At 36.8% G+C, this 27,673-nt stretch overlaps 1 protein-coding gene across 1 annotated transcript in view; it reads right to left on the reverse strand.

Moving 5' to 3' along the window:
- Positions 1 to 7,837, reverse strand: part of LOC140136544 (acid-sensing ion channel 1A-like) — a 29,175-nt gene extending 21,338 nt beyond the window's left edge. The window contains exons 1-4 of the mRNA XM_072158246.1: positions 7,599 to 7,837; positions 5,320 to 5,487; positions 1,484 to 1,714; positions 1,065 to 1,186 (exon numbers count right to left, since the gene is read on the reverse strand). Coding sequence (XP_072014347.1) covers positions 1,065 to 1,186; positions 1,484 to 1,714; positions 5,320 to 5,420 — 454 coding nt within the window. The 5' untranslated portion in view covers positions 5,421 to 5,487; positions 7,599 to 7,837. The remainder of the gene's footprint in view (positions 1 to 1,064; positions 1,187 to 1,483; positions 1,715 to 5,319; positions 5,488 to 7,598) is intronic.
- Between the last annotated feature and the right edge of the window lie 19,836 nt (positions 7,838 to 27,673).

The following is a 27,673-nucleotide window of genomic DNA, read 5'->3' on the forward strand; positions in this document are numbered from 1 at the left end:
TTGTTAAAAATTAAAACAATGAAAAATCATAAATATGTGAATTATGCACGATATTCCTAAAAATAAAGAAATAATTAAGCGAAATAAATACAGCATGAGCTATCTTGTCAAGAATGATAATGGGCGCAGTGATATGTAATGTTATTTAAGATCAATCAATATGAATGACCGGTATGAAAGTGTACAGGGGCGAGCTGGTTGTCAGTGCCACGGCGAAAAACTTCCTGTTTCCATCGGGACACGCACTCGACCGTACGGCACTGAGTGCAGTGTTGTTTCGGAAGACCTGACCAGAATGCAATTCACGTGTTTATACCAACGTATTGGCTTGCTAATTGTGCAAATTTACGCTGGAATCGTTCCCGTTTTCTCACATAGATGCATAAATGGGACGATAACCGGATTTCTCAAATGTGCGCGGTCTAATCATAATAATAGAAACACTTTTTTTTGCATTAAGTTAAATGATCTTGCAGGTTGCGAGTACTGTACCAATTAGAAACTGACAGTTAAAGTCAAAACAATAATTGTACCACCTTGCATGTTTTTGGTGCAAAATTGATATAAGTTTGAAATATTTCGACTTTGCACTTCAGAACATCTCAAGATGTTCTCTTGTTTATATTTACATATCTTACAAAGCATGGCAAGTTTGAGTACAAACCAGTATATCATATATATCTTGCAGAGATATTTCAAATATTATTATAATATTGATTTGATTTGGAATACTTTTATAACAACCACTGCGGAGCACTAATATCGAAAAATAATACCAAAAATGGGAAAATATTGGGCCTATATAAAATTCTTAAAAGATGATTAACTTTGACCGACGTTTTAACTACTTTTCTTACCAACGTAATCGGACTTTTTGAACCCCTTACCCTTAACGAAAGGACTTTCGTTTAGAGGACTTCACCGAAGTTTTGTGTTGTTCCAACTTCCCTTAGACACATTTAGGATACTATTTAAGATTTTTTATGTTAATAAACGACCGTAACGAAGGACGAACAAATGCGGCTTATGCAATTGAGTTTGTTGCTTTATATGATTTAACATACCTGGTATTTGCACTGGAAGTGACTGTAGAGACGAAATAGAATTGAACGTATAACACACGCCATAATTAGTCACTGTTGTCGTGAAATTAGCTGGACCACATATATCTCCATTGAACTGACACCTTTAACAAAAGGTAGTTAAATATTGAAATATGAGTATGAAACTATCAATGCAATTATTTATGACGATGACAACGACAATAATGATTACGATGATGATAATGTTGATAATGATGAAGTATACAGCGGCTGTTGTACCAAATGGTGTAGTGTGGGTCATCATACATCAAATAGGGGGAGGTTCGGGCCCGGGGGTTCGGGGGTACCGACCATGATGAGGGGGACGGTGCCGCTCCGGGTCACATAACGTGCGTTCTTACTTGGAAATACTAAGAACCATATCAATCTTTGGTACTCACAATTTAATGATATCCTCCTTTTCATGTCCGGTTGTCAGAATAAACTCATAAAGCGATACATTTCCTGCGTAGTATTCTGGAATCCTGTCTGAGCCGTCGTAGTATTTTGGAATATCACCATAAATATTCCTGTCTGTTATTCCAAGTTGAGGGAAAAGCTTCTTAATTTCGAAGAAACCATTTTTGATCAGTTTTGTCCAATCACCGTATATATTTTTCAATTTATTCAACCTGGTAAAGAGCAATTCAATATAATACCGTTTAAGAAGCTAGTCTGCAAAACGAACTTAGTTCTGATGTGCTACGTGTGCTTGTCCGAAATGTTTGATTGTACTCGAACTATTAACCATACCTTACCCATAACCCAACCCCGAACCAGAGGATGATTTAAGGAAGCCTCATCATGCACTGTAAAAGTGTTATCACTAGAGTTTCAACTGCCACTTTACTTTTCAAATCCCATTGAACTCTGTGCAAAAGATGTTGTTTTAGAATTGACCGTGTGTCATTATTCCGTGGTCGATTTCAGATCTAAAGTGATGTATGTATGAAGGATAATTCACACCTTCTGTAGATAACATAAAATGTGAAATCGACCAACCTTTTGAAGGTGTTTTTATTGTAAATATATCTGTCAAAATTCAAATTTCACCATGCACGTGTGTATGCAGTGGGCGGACAGTGGTGTCATGTTCACTCACACAGCTGTGCTAACCGCAAGGCTTGCTGGGAAGTGCTTAAATCATCCTCTGACCCCGAACTAACGAACATTGGGACTAGCACTTGCATACCTTTTAATATCTCAGCTGTGAAGGTTGGCCAATCTAATTACCTTTTGTCGTGCAAATCTATATAGTCCGTGTAATTTTTGGACATTTTGCCACTAGAAACAGTGATATTTGCTTTTAAAATTAGTTTTCTGATATGAGTTCAAAAAATAAATTAAGAACTTACATTCAGTTGAAATCAATGCTTGCTCATGAAAGGTACTTATTATTGAATACAAGTTTGGTAAATGAAGGGCCATGGCAAAATCAAGATATTCCGATCACACTCCCAGAATTCAAACGGACAGGTGGACTATTATAAACACCGAGGAGAGGTTTTGTGAATTGTGCAATGATAGTAGTGTAGAAGATGATGTCACTTGTTTTGGTATGTTTGAGAGGAATAATATGGTGCGATCATTTTTGCATTATTATTATTATTATTATTATTATTATTATTATTATTATTATTATTATTATTATTATTATTATTATTATTATTATATTAATTATTAAAACATACCGTCAATATACATTCTACCAAAAACCTTGACAACGTAAAGAAAGCAGCAAGTTTAAAAAGTCCCACCTTTTTTTTAATTTGATTTGTTTGGGTTTTGACAACCCTGGATAACCCAAAGAAAGCCGGCTCTATTGAAGCTTATTTCCTTTGGGGTCCATTTGAATACCAGGACGGGTTGGGTGAAACATGTACAGGTATGGCTCTCTGCACAAGGGACCTATAACACATTCAACATGTTAGCTAAAATAATTCCTGGCACTCCGGCCATATTCAAGGTCAAAGGTCAACACAGTGGTCAAATTCCAAAGTTGCTCAATATTTTTGTATTGTGCACTTGATACAAAAAGATGATTAGCGCAATGACACGTTATACAATAGGAGCAATAGCCGAACAGCTGGGATATTTAATTATTTGGTATTAATCAATGAATACTTTAGTATTAATTATTTAGTTGTTCATCTAGCATATTTAGCACATAAATTTGTAAAACATTGCGTTGGGAACTATTTATTGGATATTGATAATGATAAATGATTTGCAGCTTGGAATAATTCTGTATAGGAAAAGTTCTTCTGGCAATATTTTTGTACTGTCCACTTGATTACAATTTGTTACAATAGGAACTATAGCCGCATCTCCGGGATATTGAATTCTTTGGTATTAATCATTGACTGTTGTCATTTATGAATGGAATCTATTATAATCAGATTCTTATCATCGATAGAATGTGCACATTAATAATCAGTATTTATTAAAAAAAACTCACGAGCATGATCACAATAGTATAGGTCATAATGAAATGTTTTTAAAAGTGTTTTTGGGGTGCCCGCTACGGCTGGGCCCCTTATTTGGCTTGACTTTGGGAAATGCTTCTAATTTCGCTCTTGCTATATTTACTTCGCAACTTTTTTTCTTTAAAGTATACCCAGCTTAAAAATAAAAACACAACTTGCTCGGTTTTGATTTTATTATTGTTTAGTAATATGCACGGGACAAAATCATGTGCGTATGTGCCCTTTATCCTTTGTTTAAAATACAAAATTAATGGACTCATAAAAACACAAAATAAACCGATGGCGATGTGCAGCTTTGGCTGTTGGTGCCAGCGAGGGGAGACATGCGCTTGGTGTGTTTTCATGGTTTCGTTTTGAGGATTGGGAGATGTTAATAGTTTTGGGGTTGTTTAGTATAAACGTATTTTTTTAATTAAGTGTAATAATACATCTGTTTAAATGAATGAAATGAAAGGTACTTTGTAAAAACAAAACAATTATCCTTGTCTTCTATAAATCATAACAGTCTTACCCCATGTAAGGCGTGAAATATCAAAGTTGGCCAAATCATGTTAAAAACCTATACCAATGTATTCTTCGAGTTATAAAGAAACAAATAGTATAATGCCTATCTCTGATGTCAAAATTAAGATCACAGGGGACAAAATTAAAATAAATATTTTCTGATTTTGGTCAAAATAGTCTCTGATTGCTCCGCATGCAAAACCATTAAAAATAGAATAGTTTGCCAAAAAGAGCAAATTCACATAATCTTACAATTTACCAATATAAATGTTGTTTGTGTCAACGTGAGCTTCAGCTAGGCATTACTTAATTATCAGCACACTTCAACAATCATTCCGCTGCCTTTAGGATATATCAGAATCATTTTCACCAAGTCCGCAACTGATGCACAGGTACTCTTAGCGACTTAGATTGTGATTACCCCCAGCAGCTCCCCATTTTACACCTGGATGGAGTGAAGCAATTGGGAATTAACCAATTTCCCCTTGCTCATGGACACAGCACACTGGCCGTGGTGGGGTTCGAACCCGCAACCTTTCGATTGTGAAGCTCGCGCTCTAACCATTGGGCCACCGTGCTTCCCAATATTAGAATATCATGTTCAGATTTTCTTTATGCAATCATAATATTATTTTTGTGATAAGTAGTCCGACTTCATAATCACAATTTCTACTACAGTTTCTTAATTGTATAAACAATATTTATATAGTCCTATCTAGATAATCTAAAGACTGCACAAAAAGTAACGCAGCTGTTTTAAATACGCCGATAGCGTCAGAACTAATTGTGTTCATAATATTTTAACATAGAATGAAGGAAGATTTATTTACGCGCATTTTGATACCCCATTTGTTTAATTTCGTTCAATATTAACAACACACCAGTGTTTTAAAAGAGAAATACCCGAATTTAGAAGTTGCAGCTATTTGTATTGATTTTAAGTCAGCGCGAAGATAATGGACGGTTTTACGTGCCACAATGCTTGCGTAATAACCATTGATCGCTGTAAACAGCAACTTTCAAATTCAGGTACTTTTCTTCAAAGACACTACTGTGTTGTTAATATTGAATGACATTTGACAAATAGGGCATCACAATGCGCATAAATAAATCATCCTTCTTTCTATGCAGAAATATTGTGGAAACAATCATTAGTTCTGAAGTTATAGGCATATTAATAACAGCTGCGTTACTTTTTGTGCATACTTTAGAGCAGTGCAGGTAGCTGAAAGAAACATTCATTATACCTGAACATATTGGTGTTACAAAAGGTTACTGAAGGAAAATCCAACTCGTCCTCCTCCTTAATGGACAATTTGGTATTTGTTGGCCGCTCGATGAACTTCATAGTTGAACGAACTATTTGGTACGATAGTCCAGATAAAGCTAGCAATACAACCAATAACCAGAACAATCTAAAAAGATATAAAAATCCAATGGATATTGATACTCTGAAACCTCAGGATTATGATTTCAGAGGTAACATTTTGCAACATTGCAAAAATATAGATATTGCGCAATAATGATGACGTCATCAAATTTGTGGTCACAAAAATTGAAAATTCATAATTTTTTCTTCATATTTGATTTGAAAAAATAAATATCTTTTCATTTCAGTTTATTTGGAAGTACTGTAATATACAACATATGTATACAATATATGTAGCTTTTAATATAATGTTCCTATTGATATGTGTGCTACAGATAATTTTTAATTGCGATTTTGATCCACATATATCGTCACCCTCATAACCAAAGTGCCTAAGTCATTATTACATGTTTCTCATTTGCAATTTTGATTTACTGAATAATAAACCCATAATTAATAAAAATGTCCAGCTGCATTCTTCATTAACTTGTGGAATACATCAAAAGAGATGCAATTTTCCATGATTTTTGACAATTTCAATCATAAAATTTAAAGACTTCAAAGAAAGTCTAAGCATTTAAAATTCTAAATATAGGCTAATAGTTAGCTCATAAATATTAAATTTTATGTTAATTCTGATAATTGGTCATAATTGATGTAAGAAAATCCTTTTTTTTTTTTGCATAACCTGAAATTAGTCTTAGTACAAGTCTTTGGGCTTGATTGTCACACCATACGAAAACCATATAAACACGCGTGATTTGGGCCTTATTTCCAAAAATTGACCAAATATTAAACTAAATTGAACTTTTATTGCCAGTTAGAACTAAGTAAAGGATTAGGATTGATCTGTGTCTCATTTGGCAAAAAAATTATAATATTACTGCTGTATTTTTCTGGAATGGGGAGTAGTATTACATGTTTCTCATTAGCAATATTGATTTTCTGAGCAATGATGGTAATAATACGGTCATATTCAGAAATATAATCTGAAATATAATCTGACATCTCACGTGTATTTTGCCGATGCGACAAGCCATTATATAATTATGTGACTAACGAAGACGAAGGTCCGAAATGGTTAACAAAATTTAAAAATACAGCGTTTGTGGCAACAGATAACGTCAAACTATAAGACGTGGTCAGTATCTGTCATGTAATTTTTGATGATGATTAAAAATTAAGAATTAGTCATTACCCAGCAAACACAAAACGTTTTCGACATCATTCGCAAAAGGTTATAAAAGGTTGTCAGAATACGTTTAAATGTCGGGTTATATAAAGGGTTTATTAAGGGTATAAAACGTTCTCATAACATGATAATCTATTGCTCAATAAACACAAATGTTTTACAGAAAACGTTTAAATGTTGGGTTATATAAAGGGTTATAAAAACGTTTTAATAACATTCCAAAAACATTTTTGAAAACTTGATACAAAACATTCTAAAATGTTTGCCCAAAATATTTGCAATAACGTTTTAAAACCGTTTTGATGACCTTTATATAACCCGACATTTAAATCTTATTAAAAATCATTTTAAGAACATTTCTGGTCTTGCAGGGTGCAAATATTTTAACATAATGTTATTTAAGTGTTGACAAAATATTGGACAAAAAAGTTTGCAAAAATAGTTTACAATAACATTTTTGAAAACATTTTAAAAATACTGTTGTAGTGTGTTTTCATACAAAACGTTTTAAAATGTTTTCATGACCTTTATATAACCCGACATTTTAATGTTATTAAAACGTTTTTATCTATTTAACCAAAAGCCAAAATATAACTTTAATGACTATTTTTAATGACTTTGCATCAGTTATTTTTCTGATAACGTGCAATATCTAAACATTGGACCTTGGAATATCCCTCGGGGCTCCAAAGCACAATGTTGGCTCCAAAGCATAATGTTTAGATACTCTAAAATCAACCGATGCGCAGTCATTGACCTCTAAATATTTTTTTTTAAATTACAGTTTTTCAGGAAAGCTGCTTTGAAAGGGCATTACGAACAAATTGAAGTATATCTTAATATCATTATTAATGACTAAATGTCCGTGATTAGATAAGCAATTAGGTCATTAATTAATAACTTAATATCCATATTAATTAACTGTATAGGGTATTGCATGTATTGAACATCGTTGATAATCTTACCTTCTGAAGAAACTGCCTTTCTGGCCAACATATTTCAAACCTGAAAAACTGGTTTCTTGTGTGAATTGTATCAAAGACGATGAGCAGACTGTATCAGCTGTGTCTAAATGCTGTTCTTCCGTTGTCTCAGTTTGGCTCCTCCATGGGCGAGTCTCTGCGGAATATAGTATATCACGTCGTTTAGTTATTGTCCGGGTTTGTAACAAGAGTTTGGGAGATGTATATATTTATGGCATAAGTATTTTTTACCAGAATCTCGAGTTTGCGAGTTTGAATATCTTATATAACAAGTTTTTGGTAAGCTTAAAAGTGAGATTATTCCAAACTTTGTTGAAATTTAAGGGATGACTACAAACAATGACGTATGCAATATATATAAATACTATGAATGACCATGTGGACCAAAAAAAAAAAAAAAAAAAAAAGATGGCATCGCCATTGCATTTTTGGCAGAATTGCCAATTAGGGATGGACGGTATTCCAATTTGACGGATATGTAATGTCATGAATGTTGACATGTGAAATGGTGCGCCAGAATATATTATATTGCATGCCATTGTAATTTGTATTGTCAACACTTAAATATAAACATCTCAAAAAAGTAACTAACCCCTTTAAATAATGGCCATTATTCAAAAACGGACTATTGTATTACAAATCTGTAAAATGCATTGGAAGCAGAATTTATTTTTGCTCCTTTTTTGCACCTCATTTAATACGATAGCCTAGAAGACAATAAAACACCGGTCAATTTTATGTAGTGAGGTCCAGATTTGAAAGTTGCACTGACATCAATACAAAAACACTCAGATATCATTACACAGATTTCCTTCCATTATACTGAATACAAATCAATAGAATTTACTGCAACTTTCAAATCTTGGGATACTCAATAGCTACAAATGAGGCGTCAAAATGCGCAGAAATAAATTCTGCTTCCAACGCATTTTACAGATTGTAATACAATCGCCCGTATATCAAAAAAAGTCAATAAATAATGGCCATTATTTATTGACTTTTTTTGAGATGTTTACATACATCTGTACGGTACATCACTTTAATCAAAATATGAATGAATGATTGAAAATGAATTAAATCAGTCATGTCTTACCCTTGCATAGAGGCTGGTATAAAATGACACGACTGCCTGGCTGCCTGTCGAATGCAATTTCATGCGGATAGAGTATTTTGTACTAAAATTTATTAAAGCTCCTGACACACTTACTATTTCGAGTAGATTTTGAGGTATATAAGAATTGATAAAATCTTTATTGATAATTTATAAAGTCTTTTTTTATATGAAACAGGGGATCCACTTTCATCTTTTCAAAAATAAATATTTTTCTTTTCATTGGTACGTTTTTCCAGATTACAAAAATATTTTGTACTTCTTTCACCATGTTCAGGCTAGTCTTATTCTGGATGTATCAACTAAACAGCAGATGGTGAAATCATCTTGTAATGAAGCAAATTCAGAATGTTTTTGCTTCATTTTGATAGGTTGAATACGCAGAGAGCCTACCAAGCAGTAATTTAGCGGACAAAATCAATTCAATTGAAAATAAGAGATATATGGCATGCTTGGGGGAATTGATGTCTGGATCCAAACATTAATTACAAAATCCTACAAGTTTACGGGAAATAATGGACAAACATTGCGTACATGTTAAAAACTGGACATTGACCAAAATTGAGGGCGCAATTTTTATGAAATCTCACAATGCCCCCTTTAAGATTAGAAATATCTTGGTTAAGGGGGTACTACACCCTTCAATAAATTTGTGTCTATTTTTGCATTTTTCTCAAAAACTAATAACATAGTTCTACATTATAATAACATAGTGGTTACAAAAGTTATGTATATTATAGGGCAAGAAATCCAATTACCACACTGGAATTTCAGTGACCCAAGACAAGCGGTTTGTTATTTATGATAAGAAATAAGGTACCGTTAGGATGTACCCTTTTCCCTATCATATATACTGAACCGCTTGTCTTGAGTCACTGAAATTTCAGTGTAGTAATTGGATTCCTTGCCCCAATAATATACATAACTTTTGTTACTGCAGTGTGCTATTATTTTTTGAGAAAAATGCAAAAATAGTCACAAATTTACTCCAGGGGTGTAGTACCCCCTTAATCTGATCAATTTTGTTTTGAATCTCGTGTTTCTTTTTCATTTTCCCTCTTTCTTTCTGCTGCAGTATTTAATGCAATAACCAGTGACAGTACATTTAAAAGCACCCCAAACAACATGTGGATTACATGAAGTATCTTTGTCCTTAAAGTCAGTAATATTACCTTAATAAATAAAATAAAATCTGCATCAGACATTTTGAGTCTGAACTTGATTTTAGATACAGGAGAATCATTTATTGTCCATTCAAAATCAGCACAATATGGTGTCGTTCATGCACAAGTTTAACATCGTAATTGACCATTATTTGATGTATGTTAAAAATTTTCACAAAATTGTAGGCCTTTTACTAATGCCTACTAATATTGTACGACAATTGAACTCAATGCCACGCACTTTGTATCACTATCAATCACAACCACATGTACTCACCTGTCCTTGTTTGCTTGTAAGCCCCATGATATTGGCCACCGGTTGTAAGGTCTTGATGTTTGTTTGGTGAATCCATTTGTTGCGAATGTTCCTTACAAGTGCTAAGTACAAATTTCTTTCTAGGCCACGCCCTCTTCACAAGATTATATCTTAAAAGAAGAACACACCAAACGCAAGTCTATCATCAATCTGTCAATTCCTTTTTTTAGGTTAGTCAACGTATAAAACCACACACCACTAATTGCAACAGAATCCATTTAATCACCATTCATTTCATTTTGTATCCAAATTAAGCACTATTCCGCTAGTTAAATTTTCAGGGACTTTTGATATGTTATTAAATATGCTTTTCTGAAATGAACGGTGGTTAAATGGGTTCTGTTGCAATTGGTGGTTAGTTAACCGCTCGCTTATTTTTCTTAATTTGACTAGCCTATTTATTTATCAAGATACAGACGCAGAGAACCGACCATTCCGACTCTGGCTATCAGTCCTGTCCGACTGTTTGGTCAGACAACACTGCCAAACGAGGATGCATGTTTCCTACTCTATGGACGCCTCTAATACAATGCTCTATAGTTTGATCAGCTCATAATCTACGGGAATTGTTAGGCTTTTACCACTACGCCAAAAAGTAGTCCCACGTTAAGAGTAATACTGTTGACCTGCCTGGTCTATATGAGTGTGTGTTCTGTAAAGTAGACAACATATATGACATGATTAAGAATTCGTGATACTTCTCACAAGACACTTCTCGAAATGAAAAATAATTGGTATTAATCCGCGATGTTATAAGGCCTATTACGAGCTAATCAAACTATAATTGAAATAAAATATGTTCTTTCTTGATTTATAGTAAAGAAGAAAGACATATTACTATCATAAATAGGTATACAATCAATGGTATTTGTGCCAAATATTTTCCTCTAGGTGAATTTTCGCCTGTTGTAAAAGTAAAATTTACATGCCCGTGTACTACAAAATACTACATGCTTTAAAAAGGGCAATAGCGCAATATCATGTTATACAACAGAAACAATAGACGCATAACTAGGATAATAAATGCTTTGGTATTAATCATTGACTAATTTATTATTTTTTACTTTATATATTGACGATAGGTTATTATAATAATGATACAATAATGATGAAAGATTAATAGCTTGAAATAGCTCTGTATAGGAAAGGGTATCTTGGCAATTATGTATTGTCCACTTGATATATAAAAAAGGTGATTAGCGCAATGTCAAGTTACACAATAGGAACAATAGCAGTATGGATAAGATATTGAAATTCTTTGGTATTAATCATTCCCTCGTTTCAAATTATAAGTTTTGGTTTCTCTTTTGTTCAGAAACCAAGAATCAGCGGATTAAAACATAGCTGAGCGAAAGCGATTGGCTTTTACCCATGGCCAATGAGGTAGAGCGCTTTTGGTTGCGTTGCGAAAAGCGACGCTACCCCGTTCTGACAAAACCAGGAACAAGTCGCATTTTTGATATTTCATGATTTGAATAAAAAATGTAAACACGGGACAATAAGCTTCACAATGATACCAATAGCATCAATAGTTTTCAAAATATGGATAATTTTGTAAAATGATACCTTGATATGTTTGCCAAATTGTTTTTTTGAGCAATGGGCTTATTGGCTTCCTGCTTTACACAGGATTGAATAGGGATGATCATAATTCAACTGTCAAATATTGGTTAGATATCTTTTTAATAAGTACTTTCAAGGATTTGAAAGTCCACTCAGGGTGCACTACACTAAATCCTTCCGCATTTGGTGTAACCCTTCATAGTTCCGGTAAAAAATAGCACCTATGCGAAATATATCGGCGTCCCGAGGGAACCAAATTTGAGTGACTCTTGGTTGTTTTGATAAAAAAGATAGAATAGGAGCTCAACATTACATATCTGTTCAGAACATTTTCTGAATCGAATGTGCATGGGTAATAGGCCCTCGGAACAATATCATGGCCGGAACAGGTAAGGAGGCGAGCGTGTCGGCTGAAATTCGGGATGGCGCTGTTCAGGAGTTCGTATCTCTCAAGTTTGTCTTAACTTGTCCCAAAAAATTTAATTTAAATCAAAGTTTAATCTTTATTTAAGACATTGGTTTGATCAAAATATTAAAAATGTTGTCATACTGCAGTTACTGTCCGTTTTCCTATACACAATACACGGTGCTCTTTCCCATTGACGCGTGACCTTTACAAATAGCCCTACGTTAACAGTATGGGGATATGACTAGTTAACGTCGCTGTGTGAAAAATAACTGGCCAATATTAAAAGTACTCTTCTAAAGTTCTAGAAAATATAGTTTTTAACATGTCCTAAATTTTTAGCTAATTTAGATGTTTGGAAATATTCGTACTTTGGTGTTTTAGTTAATGTTATAGGTAATAGTACATTGCCTAGTTAACGTCGCTGTGTGAAAAATAACCGGCCAATATTAAAAGTACTCTTCTAAAATTCTAGACAATATAGTTTTGTAACATGTCCTAAATTTTTAGCTAATTTAGGTGTTTGGAGAGGGTCGTACTTTTGTGTTTTAGGAAGGACATGTAAACGACAGATAACACCAAAAATATGAAGAAATAACCGTGTTAAGTCAAAAATCATTATGTTGCTCATTTTCAAGAATGCTGGTTTACAAAAAGCACGCCATTGTCTGATTTCGTGAACAAAGCCACACATAACATTGTTTCCTTTCGTTTCCTTTATAATCGGTTACCCAACTGAAGCTATGAATACCAGCTTTATTGCGATATCGCACATGAAAACAGTCACTTGTGCACAACCAGAGAAGATCCGATTTAATCAGTTGAGCTGTTTCAATGAGTGTTATCTTGGTTTAATAGCTTTTAATGGGGTTAAGTCCTGCAAAGGTCGAGATGAATTCTACTGTAGACATGACTGCATCATGTTACATGGGGTAGAAAAACAAACTTACTTTCTTGTATTTTCCCGTGTATTTCAATGGGACGATTATTTAGTGGTGTGTGCCCTTCGAAGACTCATTTTTAAATGCTATGGACATGATTAATACCTGATTTTAAGTGCCAAAAGTTGAGATTTTGACTGAAACTGATGTCTTTGCAAAGAAAAAAGTCTGTTTTTCTATTTCCGTCTACAAATACGCGATTTCATTCTTAAACGCACGAGAAATTAGCTTCAAAACACAAGTTCCCGTCGAATTGACAATTTAAGACCGTGCTTGAAATTGAGCTATTTTGGCCCCAATATCATAGAAGTGGTCACTTTTGGTTATCTCGGTGCTGAAAAATGAAACATCTTTGGAATTATTTTGATGCAAAATGTAATTATAAGATCAAAACTCAATTATAACCGTTTTGAAAATAATCACTGAACCTTTAATTGGGTCTCAATAGACATTTAAAGTCAAAGCATACTATATTATGGCATAATGATGACAAAATAACGGCATTTTTATCTCATGACCAAATGTTCAATTCCCAAGAGAGAAATTTATCAATTAATTCTAATGATGGGGTTTCTTAATTTTAGATCTGGCAAAAATAATACACGCAACTTGGAAATTTAACATTTTAGAGTGTCAAATTACCGTTCTATCTACCCATAACACCCCCCCCCCCCAACTTAAAGCATATGCCTATTGACACGTGTTTATATTTTGCATGATCTGAGGGGGGGGGTGAAATGATCACATGTCGCTTTTCGGTCATGTTAAATTTGTGATTGTACATATATTTTTGTAAACAAAGTCACTTTCCTGATGTTAATGGGATTATAAATACAGTTTAACATGGTCAAAATGTTGCTCTGGCCCTTGAATGCTGAAAAGTTGCGAAAAGTATCATATTTTCACTCAGTCCGAGCTTGTTTGGAGCCCTGTTTTATAACTTTGGAGTGACTAGCGATAAAAAGCAATTACACTTTTTAAGGATGTTGGCCACTGATTCCAAAAATAAAAAATATCAAAAATATTTTTCTTATAATAAGGGTGCACTACACTAAATCCTTCCGCATTTGGTGTAACCCTTCATAGTTCCGGTAAAAAATAGCACCTATGCGAAATATATCGGCGTCCCGAGGGAACCAAATTTGAGTGACTCTTGGTTGTTTTGATAAAAAAGATAGAATAGGAGCTCAACATTACATATCTGTTCAGAAAATTTTCTGAATCGAATGTGCATGGGTGATGATGATGGTGTGAGCCGTCGTATCCGACAGATCTCCTTTCTCTCAAAGCTGGTTGAGGGTTCGATGTTTTCTGCGGTGGCTGACCAATCCTGCGCGGGAACGGCAGTGTCGTTGACAGTCAGGGCAGACATAATCAGTATTGCTTGGTGGAATTTGGCTTTGTGTAGCGTGGCGGGCTGAGCGGGCTTCCTGGAGCGTCTTGATACGTCGCTGCTCGAATTTGCTAACACCAGCACGACAAGCGGATCGCCACTCTGGACGGGTGAGAGCCTGACTCTCCCAAGATGCAGTAGGTATGTCACAAGCTTTCAGACTGGATTTAAGGACATCCTTGAATCTCTTGTGTTGACCTCCTCGTGAACGCTGACCATTGACTAGCTCGCCATAAAACAGGGCCTTTGGTATTCTGCTATCATCCATGCGAACAAGATGTCCAGCCCACTGGAGTTGACCTTTGATGAGGATTGCCTCGATACCTTCCGATTCACAGCGCTCAAGTACTGAGGTGTTTGGTACTTTGTCCTTCCATGAGATACCACAGATTTTACGAAGGCACCTTAGATGGAATTGGTCAAGTTTTCTCACATGCCGGCGATACCAGGTCCAAGAGACACTTCCATAAAGGAGGGTGGATAGCACAACTGTTCTATATACACCGAGCTTAGTACTGAGTCGGATGCCATGATCAGACCAGAGTCTGTGCTGCAACCGTCCGAAACTGGCACTTGCTTTGCTAATTCGTGAAGTGATCTCGTCATCAATGCAGGCATTCTGTGAGAGGAAGCCACCTAGATAGCAGAACTTCTGCACAACCTTCAGTTGATCGTCGCCGATCTTGATGACTGGGTCTATAGGTGGGCTGCCTGGCTTTGGCTGGAACATCACTTCTGTTTTCTTAATGCTTATGGTAAGACCATAGCGTGTGGCTGCTCCAGCAAAGTCGTTGAGAATGCTCTGTAGATTCTCTTCTGTATAGGCAATCAGGGCGCAATCATCAGCAAATAGTAGCTCACGCAGAAGTGATAGAGACACCTTTGTCTTGGCTTTCAGGCGTTGAAGGTTGAAGATTCCACCATCGCTTCTAAACCTGATCATGACTCCTTCGTTACAGTCCTTGAAGGCATCTTGAAGCATTGCAGAGAAGATGATGCTAAACAATAAAGGGGCCATAACACATCCCTGCTTGGTACCATTTGACACTGGAAATGCTTCCGATGTTGTCCCTAGGTCAGATATGCGGGCCATCATGCCATCATGAAATGAGCAGATTATCTTAACTACTCTTGGTGGGCATCCTATCTTCAATAGTAACCTCCACAGGCCTTCACGACTGACAGAGTCGAAGGCTTTGGTGAGATCAACAAACACCATATACAGGTCTAGATTGTGTTCCCTGCATTTCTCCTGGACTTGTCTAGCTGCAAATAGCATGTCTGTTGTGCCTCTGCCAGCTCTAAAGCCACATTGACTCTCTGGAAAGGTGCTATCAAGATGGGTAGTAAGACGATTGATGATCACTCTGGCGAAGATCTTACCAGCAATGCTTAACAGCGATATACCACGATGGTTGTCACAAATGCGTCTATCCCCTTTGTTCTTGTAGAGGTGTATTATCAGAGCATCCTTGAAATCCTGTGGAACCTCACCTTCTGCCCAGAGTTCTTTGAAGAGCCGCGTTAGCTCAGACACAAGCTTATCTCCACCATATTTGTAAACTTCTGGGGGAATGCCATCCTCGCCTGGAGCTTTGCCACTAGAAAGCTGTTTGATCGCCTTTACTGTTTCTTCAACAGTAGGTGGTTGGTCGAGCTCTTCAATTACTGGGCTTTGTGGTATTTCTGCAATTGCCTCCTCAGAGATTGTTGACTGGCGGTTGAGCAGCTGGTTGAAGTGCTGAGCCCATCTCTCTGTGATGAGTGACGGTTCCTTGATCACAGTATGTCCATCAAGGTCAAGTAGTGGGCTGGTTCCTCTAGAAGAAGGTCCATAGACCGCCTTGAGCTCGCTAAAGAATTTCTTGATATTCTTTGTGTCAGCAGCTTCCTGTAATTCCTGTGTCCTGTCACGCCACCAGTTGTCCTTCATCTCACGTAGCTTCGCTTGAGCCTTTTGCTTCACATGGTTGTAGCGATCTTTCCTTGCCTGAGAGTCTTTGTTGTTGGCATACTCGATGTGAAGAGAGTGCAGTTCATCAAGCAGAGCGTTCACCGAGACATCATTTTCATCAAACCAGTCTTTATGCTTCTTCTTTACATAACCCAGGGAGTCAGCTGATGCCTGATAAATTTTCTTGCGGAGCTCTTCCCAGTGGCTAGCTGCATCACTGTACTCGGTGTCTACGAGGTCTACGAGGGCAGATGCAATGTTGTCCCTGAGAGTGGCTTGTGCCTCACTGGTTGCAAGCTTGGTAACATTTAATTTCTTGGTTCGTTGGATACGTTGATGCTGTCGGCTCAGTTCGAAGCGGATGGACACTTTGCTTTTCAGGAGGGCATGGTCCGAGTGACACGTTGATGCTTTGGCTGCACGAGTAAGTTTGACATCATGCCAGTCTCTCTGCCTAATGATGATGAAGTCAATTTGGTGCCAGTGACCAGAGCGTGGATGTCGCCAAGTTGTCTTGAAGCTGTCTTTCTGGGTGTACAGTGTGTTGGTAATGACCAACTGCTTCTCAGCACACAAGGTCAGCAAAAGGGTGCCATTTGAATTTTCCTTTCCAACTCCATGATGACCAAGGACTTTCTGCCATGCTGCATGATCTGATCCAACACGAGCATTGAAGTCACCAAGTAGAAACAACTTGTCAGAACGTGGTACTGATTGAATGATATGGTCCAGCTCCTCATAGAATTCTTCCTTGGCCTGGTCTGAGTATGCCATTGTTGGGGCATAAGCGCTGATGAAGGTAACAAAGCCACTATTCACTTTCAGCCGCATGATAGCAAGTCTGTCACTAATACCCTGTGGGAGCTTGTCAAGGAGTTTAAGATGTTGGTTCCGTATGGCGAACCCAACTCCTGATTGTCTGGCTTCACTGGCTGGCTTGCCACTCCAAAAGAATGTATAGCCACATCCATGTTCTTCAAGTTGTGAAGTGTCTGGGAGACGAGTTTCAGAGAGCGCTGCTATATCAATGTTATAACGCTTCAGTGCTTTTGCTACTACAGCTGTTCTGCGTTCAAGGTTGTTTGGGTTGTCCTGAAGGGTCCGGACATTCCATGCTGCAATATTGATATTTGTCTTCTTCCTTTACGTTGTTTACGTTTGATTCTAATTCTTGCTCTACCGCTAAATTGGATAATCAGCTCGCCACGGTGAACGAGCAGATTACAAGTGGAATGAGCTTTTTTTAGGAATCCTTTTATCATCCCCTCCCCTTCCGGGGAAAGCAGTGCTGTCCCGTGGGCTGGGCTGCTTTGTCACTCGGGCAGGATACAAGATGAGTCGTCATTCCAAGTCGACGTCAAAGCGACCATCACACCCGAGTCGCCTACGTGGAGATTCATGGCTAGAGGCTCCCAGTAGTATCCTCCACCTGCCTCCGTCGTCATTAGTCCCTCGCCGTAGGGCTTGAGAGAAAAACCTGCACATGTCTTAGAAGTAACAGAGTTGTGCGCGTCCGATACCCCTCTCTCTTCCTGTGGACATCAGTTACTGCAGGTACGTTGCCGCAACGTGCAGAGGATGGACACAGGCGCAGCAACTGGCCAGGATCCTCGTCTTTGTGGACTGCCCTTTTCACTGGTTGCGCCAGCTTTCGCAGTTCATCCGCCTTCCGCCGTTGACCGCTATCCCATCCCTAAATATCAAGGGGTTTGCTCGGTTTTTGGCGCCGACCATCCCGCCAGTTGTAGAGTGGGTACTATTAGTTATTGTGCACTTTTTGTAGACGTTAGCTGGGACTTACTAACCCCCATGCACAGCCTCCCCGCTCTACCCCGGATGCAGTTTAAAGTCATACCCAGGACCAATATCATGGCCGGAACAGGTAAGGAGGCGAGCGTGTCGGCTGAAATTCGGGATGGCGCTGTTCAGGAGTTCGTATCTCTCAAGTTTGTCTTAACTTGTCCCAAAAAATTAAATTTAAATCAAAGTTTAATCTTTATTTAAGACATTGGTTTGATCAAAATATTAAAAATGTTGTTACATGGGGTAGAAAAACAAACTTACTTTCTTGTATTTTCCCGTGTATTTCAATGGGACGATTATTTAGTGGTGTGTGCCCCTCAGTCCCAAGGTCAAAAACCATGAACTTAAGAATTCCAAAATTTGATATTTTTAAAATGGGAATGTCATCTTTTAAAGGCCTATAACTAAAAACATATCTGGGGACTTGTTCCTGGTCCGAATATAAACTTTAGTGTGGAGAGAACCATTAGGTATAGCTTATTCAGACTAATTGTCATGATTGTTTGTGTTTATATTAAATGAAAATATGGATCGGATATCATGTTGTTTATGTCACTCGAGTCACCCCTATTGTAATCTGAAGAGCAAGTATTTAAGCTGATCGGATTTTCTAAACCACGCCTTTAAATGTAGATTGACATGCTAGATTTCTTTGCTCGTGAATATTGCACTGCGAAATTTAAACATTTATTTTGCATACTTAGATCAGGTAACATAAAACCAAGCGATAATGTTTTTCACACAATTATGTACGAAGTGAAATGAAAATCGGAACTCCTTGCCGCAAATTTTCAGTTTCTAACAAAGGATACAAGAAAGATATCGATAATGACGTTAGTCAAGAGCTTTGGAAGGATAATAGGAAACCACGTGACTAAACCTCAAACCAATACTAAACCTCAATATTTGAAATTACCGATTGACTGGTGTGCTTATTTATTATTCAGCTATGATATACCAGCTTTGATATTGAATTGTTGGAAAACGGAGCTTTTTATCATCTCTTTGCCAAGACAAATCAATTCGACACGCCGTGTAAATCTGAAGATCAGGGAGTCGGTGATTGATCCATAGAAGTTTAGGTATAAGCTTTCTTAACCATCTCAATACGGATCTGCAGATTAATGCTTTATGTCGCACTGTCAATTTACATTGACCAGGGACATGAACACATGCATTGAGATCTTCAATAGTCCTTTCTCGAATTGATTACGGCAACTCTTTGTTGTTGTGGTTATAATGCTCAATGTCTACAAAAGCTCTAAAACCATGCTGCGTGGCTCATTGTCTGTGTTTGTATGCGCATTACTGTCCATTCAATTAGCATAGATTCTTGTTTTTTTAAAGATATTTGAAAAAAAAAAAAATTGTTGTCAAAGTCGTAAAAGAAAAAGTGTCATTTTAGCAGAAAAAGCATTTGAGGGCATTTGCGGAAATGCCCCTTAATGACAATTGGTCCAAATTCTGTTTGCATCAATGCATTTTGAAGTGTGTTGCCAGGAAGAAGAAGAAGAAATCGGATAGCAGAACAGGACCTTGCTGAGCTGGGGTAAACCCAGCTAGGCCTATTACTAATGCCTACTACTATTTTACTCTTTGACTAAAACCTACTTGAATGCCACGCACTTTGCCACACACTTGCACTCACATGTACTTACCTCGCCTTGTCTACAGCCTGTCTCAAAAAAAATTGTGCAAGTGAAAAGCGCCCTCTTTGGCAATTGGAAAATACCGATGTGACAAGGGCACAGTCTTAGCTCTCCAATACCGTTTGTTCTGTTCAATTTGCTTGTTTTAATCTCGAGATATGCTTACTTAACAACGAAAGGGTAAAATCACAATTGTGCCACATTTACTATGGAAGAGGGCTGTAACTTCAACAAGAGAGAGATGATGCTGTCTTTCCATGTCACTCGTAGAAGCCTCCTGTAACACCACATCTCAAAAGCATCTACTCTTTTCCTATCATTCTTGGTCATAGCCCAAGACTCGCATCCATAAGTGGCAATGGAAAACACAGTTGCACGAAGTAGGCGTACCTTGAGGTCAATGATTCTATATTATGGTAAAGACAGTTTTCTTTGTCAGTGAAGACACACAGATATTGCACACTTTTAGGTTAATGAACTTAGACAAGTTCATGAAATTTGACAAATTAATGAAATTAGACAAAATAATGCACGCGCGCTGATGTTGATGCATCTAATGCACGAGCCCGATGGGGGGGGTGCATTAGACACATCAACATCAGCTATCATTGATTTACATGTAACAGCCATATTCCCTAGTAAAAGTGGCACAATTGTGATTTTACCCTTTCGTTGTTAACTAAACATATCTCGAGATTTAAAAAAGCAAATTGAACAGAACAAACGGTATTTGAGAGCTAAGACTGTGCCCTTGACGTAGATGTAAGCATTATGTCACAACGGTATTTTCTAATTGCCAAAGAGGGCGCTTTTCACTTGCACAATTTTTTTTGAGACAGGCTGTATATACATGTGACGTGAGCCCATAAATCCATTTCCGTAGCTTTGGCCATATTTTTAGGCCACGCCCTGCATAAGATTAGATGTCTTTAGTCCATTCCTAATTCCTCTTTTATTTTAATGTAAAGCTACAGCGGCTGAGAACAATTCAGGCTCTGGCTATAGAGTAAGCACTCTATTCCATATTTCAAATGACAAATACTTTTTCACATTTGAGTCTCTTTAATAATTGAACGTATAAAGAGATAAACAATATTTTTGGTTTGAAATACCAATTTGATCGCATCTGACACTCACTTCAATATTGAAACACGTTATAGCCTCTCGTATTTCACAACCAGGGCATCACCTATCATGTGGTTTGAAATACGATAAGGTGTGAAAATCACTATGATACAAATCAATCATCATCACTCTTGGCATGGAACTAGAGAATTACAAAAGGGTGCACTTCCTGAGAATATTAAGCAAAAAAACATTATATATATAATATTAATGGTTGCCGTCATAATATAAAAATCAATAATAAATTATGACTATATATACTTAAATATTTGGGCAGAAAAATCCAGTCTTCGGTCTTTTATCAAAAGTGAATCAGACACGGTTGCAATCTTCCAAAACATATTTAATTACATGATACGTATTACTTCGTAACTACTTATAAGAATCCACACCACACCAAAAAAGTGGGTGAGCTTAGGTTTATAATTTGCATGACCAAATCTCGATTCACTGTAAATATTTAAATTTAATTCACTTCAATTCAAGTTTATTGACATATATCTCAAAATTGCATATTTCTTACAAAAAGATAAGGAGGTAGGGTTAAGTGACCGCTTATAGGTTGAATTCCCAGTCTGCCTAATCATGAAGCTCCCGTGGCCAAGTGGTTAAGGTGTAAACCAGAGGTACTGGGTTCAATTCCTGGGCGGGATCACTTTTCCTATTTCCTCCTTTAATCAATCTCGACGGCGAAACTGAAAAAATTGCATCATAGTTTGTTTATTCCCGTCGAAAAAAGCCACTGTTTTTTCAAAAGAGAATATAATACATACACATCCACAGCAATAGGATGGTATTCTCACCTATAACAATAATGTGGGTTATAATGTTCATAATATAAATAATAGTAATAATAATGACAATGGCTATAGTGATAATAACAATAAATTCTTATAATAGTATTACCGTTACAATAATAATGGTAAAATTAACTACAGCATTGCTATTTTATTATCATATACTATAAGAATATTTACATTATTTAAATATTTTTGACTTATAAGATAATATAATATGAAGCATTTATCAATATGTGAGTGGACACTACGAACGAGCCGTAAACTCGGCAAATTGTATTCTGAGATACAGTGCAAAATGTACGTGAAGGTCGTATTCATAGGCGTCTCAATTGGGCGCGACATGTTTCTCATGTTTCTCATGTTTCTCAAAATCATGTTTCTCATTTGATAGCGTTTAAACCAATCAATAATCCTATTGCTGAAGAGAATAATAATCTTCTGCATAATAGAATCATTAAATAACTCTAGTCTTTGTTTGCTTTGGCTAAATCCTGTTCAAGTGGTGGGTTACAATTGCATTCTATTTGTCTAGGTATGTATAACCAACAATTAACAATGAGAGGACATTCCTGAACCTCGTTGACTTGGAGATGATTTGAAAAGACCGCCAATAATGACTTTATTACCAGCAATGTGGAAAAAGAGACACACGTAGAACCGAAAAAAGCTACCATTTTGTTGAAAGAGCAGAGTTCAACAAACCATAACCCCGCTTCTGGATATCGTTTGAAGTCAAATGATATACTATTTTAATGATATATATACAGTGCACAACTTATAAGTTCCCCCTAATGCTTTTTGAAATAAATCGAAAATTATTTAACGAAATGTAAAATTGTAAAAGTTATGAGTAACCTTATTTGTTTTACAAATCTGGGCCAATTTGTAGTGTCACACATCATTGCGTTTGGCCACAATGGTTCATTATGTAAAAAAGAGGGAGTTTTAAAAGTTGCACCTTAGTCCATAGGAGTCAATTGTCAAAAAACACAGTATGTTAGGCCTGTCCATGTGTTTGTAATGGAAATAAAACTTAAAGTCTAGATGTTTAGTAGGGGATGTGTCCTCCTGCACTGTTGACAAGTGCATTGCAACGTCGCCGCATGCTGTTTATTAAATTCCGGACCCGTTGCTGGTCCATGTTGTTCCATACATGTTGGATTGCTCGGGTTAGCTCTTGCAGTGTTGTGTTTTCATTGATAAGGTGCTCAAAGATGCTCAATGGGGTTCATGTCAGGAGATTTTGCTGGCCCATACGACGAGCAATTTCTTTCACCGGTACATTTTTATCCAGCAAACCTATTGCTCTACCGCGAAGAAATTCTGGCAAACGCGGCATTATTAAAATGTGACTTTTCACATGTGATGAACTACTGGCAATGTGGTCTATTCTCACTGCAGTACATATCCCTTCCATCTCAGACATTTATCATTATAAACATCTGCTTTGCTTTTTAAGAAGAAGAAGAATACCAAAGATTACGTTTTCTTTTACAAACACATGAATATCCCTGGCCTACTGTATTGTTTGAGAATTGAGTCCTATGGACTCAGATGCAACTTTTAACACTGTTTAAAACGGTCTCCTTTTTTTACATAATGAACCATTGTGACTGAACGCAATGACGTGTGACGCTAAAATTTGGTCCACATGTGTAAAACAAATAAGGCTACCCATATCATTTTACAGGTTTGCATTATGTCAAATAGTTTTCGATTTATTTTAAAAAATATGTAGGGGGAACTTATAAGTTGTGCACCCTATATGTTCTAAACACGAAATAAAACAAAATTGACCGGGCCGAGTTTACGGCTGAATCGTTGTGTCCCGTCACATATCAAGTATAAAAAATACATATTGTGAAAATATGATGAAAACACTATAGTAAACTTTAGTATAAAACAGAGTGATGAAGATGTAAAACGGGAGAAATACAGAGTGTGATGTTCCGAACAATCCTAATACTTGGATGGCAAATTATGCTAGAAATTTGGCAAAATTTATTGGATATTATTTTAAAACTGTACCGTAAAGAGGGATAATCAAACATTTCCATACATTTTATTTGACTTCAATAGGTGGTCTAGGACAGAGGTTATGCTTCATCCAAGAAATTGGTTACATTTATGAATTTTGGCCTTATTTGGTCAATAATTCAAAAAGCCAGTGAGCCGGTGTTTAATACTGTGCGAGCATTGCACTAAACGGAGTTGAACGGTGGCAACAAAGGTCACACGCGTTTAGTACAACGTTCATGTTGACTCGTCACGCGGTATCATTACGAAGGTGTTTAATTAATTTTTCGTTGAAGGGCCGAATCTGGGTTACCATTTAGTCATTATTTAAGCTTTGAATTTTAATATCTGGGACAAAATACTAGTCGATAGATACAGGTTGAAATTACTTGTCTGGCTGAAATCCTTAGCAACGAACATAAATTTGAAGATAACAGCTGGAAAAAAGGGACAGCCGAAAAGCTTGATGTGGACGGTGTCATTAAATTACTTGAATTTTGTCTCAACACCACCTACTTTGTATTTAGAGGGAAGTTCTCCCAGCAAAAAGATGGATGCGCGATGGGAAGTCCCTGTAGCCCCCTGGTGGCTAACGCGTACATAAAATTCTTCGAAAGGAAAGCTCTGTCATCAGCTCCTCACCCTCCGCGGTTGTTCCTTCGATACGTCGATGATACATTCTGTGTGTTAAAGACCGCACACGTGGAAGAATTCACAAGTCACATCAATACGCAGGACAATAACATCAAATTCACTAGGGAGGAAGAGGAATACGGGCAACTTCCTTTCCTCGATACTCTTATTGTGCGGGTTAGCGATGGCAGTGTGAAGATTAAAATCTTCAGAAAACCAACTCACACTGACCAATATTTGAGTTTTGAGTCCCATCACCCACTAGAACACAAATTGAGTGTGGTTAGAACGCTGATCCATAGAAGCGAAATAGTGACGGATCCATCTGATAAAGAAGAGGAGGTTTCGCACATCAAGTCGGCGCTCCGTAGTTGTGGATATAGAGACGTGCTAGTGCCAAGAAAGATAAATCCAATCCGCAGGAAACTGTGTCGGAGTCTACGAGTAGGGCCTTTACGGTCACCTTGCACTACATTGAAGGCACCTCGGAACGACTACGTAGAGCGTTCAATACAGCAGGTGTTCCAACTGCATTTAAACCTCATCAGACACTACGACAGACCTTGGTTGCACCGAAGGATAAGGTCGATAAGTTGAAACAGTCAGGAGCAGTCTATAAAATTGCATGTTCTGATTGTCACGCCACATACATCGGGAGACCAGTAGGAAGCTTGAAAAACGGCTTGCGGAACACAAGTCAAAAGCAGCTGGCTCCAAACCAGCCGTACAAGAACATGTAAAAGTAAGTAAGAACACGCACCAAATAGACTGGGACAACGTGAAAGTACTGGAGAAAGAAACAAAAGACTTTCCCAGGAGGGTCCTGGAAGCTATCCAAATCAAGAAACAAGGACCTTCACTTAACCGAGACACATGATTAGAATTGGATCCTGTGTGGGACAACCTGATCAAACCCAGCGGCACCAGGGGCAGGACTTTTCCGACTTCTGTGACGTCATCCAGTGTGATGTCACATGATCAGGTTGGTCTCTAGCCGTTTCCAAGAAATATATCAGAGCCATCAACATCGGCTGACGACGAGGAAGTTCCTCGAAAGCGCTCCCGGTAAGCGAAAATAAACAAGTAGTGTTGAAGTTTAATTTAATTTACTTTCATAAATTTGAAGGTTTGTCATATGTGAAAATAATGAATTCTAATGACAAGAGTGGCCAAAATGGCAATTAGGTAGGGGATTGTAAAGATATTTTCAATTCAATTTGTTTGTACATTGCTCAAAGTAATTGGCTACACATAATATGATACATTTCGAATCAAAGTTTTCCACCACCGGTAAGCCTAAAGCATACCCAAGAGTGCCACGGACGCGTACGTTAATGATTTAACAGTGTACTTCGGTTATATTTATAAATGCGCTTTTACACATACGCACGTGACTCATGGGCACGACATACCAAAACCAGCACGCGTGACCTCATGTATTGACCACTATACAGAAAAGGATAGGAAAAAATATTCAACGACGGAAACGTTTACAATATAATCAAATTTGAACAAAATAGACAATTTTGCTGCACAGTAGTCTCATGTTCTTCCGCCTTTGCATCCAAATGCACAGAAAGACCCACCGCTGTAGAAGGTCACTTCGAGACTTGTAACTGTATACTAGCTGTTATGACAGCGCGGAGGTGGTCACGTGCGTATTTATAAAAGCGCATTTGTAAATATAACCGAAGTACACTGTTTAATGGAAAACGCTCATGATGGCCCCAGACTGTTTGTATCTCACTCTTATCTTACCACCAAACAACTCGCTTACTATTCGACCCTCTCTATAGTGATATAACTGGATTAATTAATAGTAACACAAACCTGTTTAAATTCTCCGCTCAGCACATTTATTATGTGTCCAATCACTGATCAAACGGGTGCGAGCGAAACATACATGGAATCAGTATTATGTGAAGTTTCTGTAGAATTACGATTGAAATTTTTATCACTGTACTTTGATAATTTTTGTTAATCTTTATTAATCTTTGTTTTTAACATAGATTAATAAAGATTAAGAACAGAGATATTAAAATATCTCTGTTCTTTGTTATGTGACGTAACGTCCATTGCAGGCCAATACACTCAAATACTACTGCGAATAACGTAGACACATTGCTATCGTAATTAATCATGTTACATCACTATTTCTACCGTGAATAGCAAGTCTCAAACCTAAACAATAGAAGTTAAAACAATCCGTCAGAAAACTATTGTTATGCAAAATGAACGATTTGAACTGAGCCAATGTAGGCATACAGTAAGCAAAAGAATTAAGGTACCAGTTATATTTACCCCTGTATATCCTAAACAAAGACAAAAATGTCAAAATCAAAACAAACAGCCAATACCTGTAATATTTAGAATTGATTTAAGACGTTATTCATGTTATTTGTTGAAATTAATTGTAAACAAGACATGAGACGGATAAAGCGATATACACACAGTTTATACGTCAAGACGTAAGACGAATAGCGATATAAACACAGTTTATACGTCACTGATTCAATGATACACACGCACGCGATGTGCTTAGCCATCACTCGATCGGTGAACGCTGAATAGTCTTTCACGTGGTGTTTTAGTACATCATTGGGCATTAGATTCATGCAATAATTAGAATAGATCAAACAGCTCTAGTTGATGTATATAGAATTGGCTTCAATATTAACTAAATGCAAACTATAATTGGCGCTATTTATCCTAAATCACATTTCTTTATTTGTAGGGGTAATGTGATTAATACCGCCATTGAAACAAGCAACAAGGACATTTTATAAACATATTTTATCAAACAATAAAAGGAATTATTTGTATTAAAATCTTGAAAGGGTAATTTCCAGTAACTAAATAGCGCCACCAATTTTGGCATTAATACATACATTTTATATCAGAAAAAGCTTTAAAAATACTATAAAAGTGAATAATTTTGTAAAAGAGGGGAAATTAAAGTTGAGAACGACTCAACTAATATCTCTCCCAACAAGTAATACGCGTTCATTAACCTATAACATGTTTAAGTCCGCAATATTTGCTTGTCTTTTAACATGTCTTAAGTGACTGATAAGATCATTGACATGCACATGTATTTAATTTTTACAGCAGAATGTGAAATATTTATTTATCTTTTAATCTCTTTTAAGTGGAAAAGGAGAATCATCATTCCTGCATCATGATA

Source organism: Amphiura filiformis, chromosome 16 (assembly GCF_039555335.1).
Source record: "Amphiura filiformis chromosome 16, Afil_fr2py, whole genome shotgun sequence".
NCBI classification, from domain to species: domain Eukaryota; kingdom Metazoa; phylum Echinodermata; class Ophiuroidea; order Amphilepidida; family Amphiuridae; genus Amphiura; species Amphiura filiformis.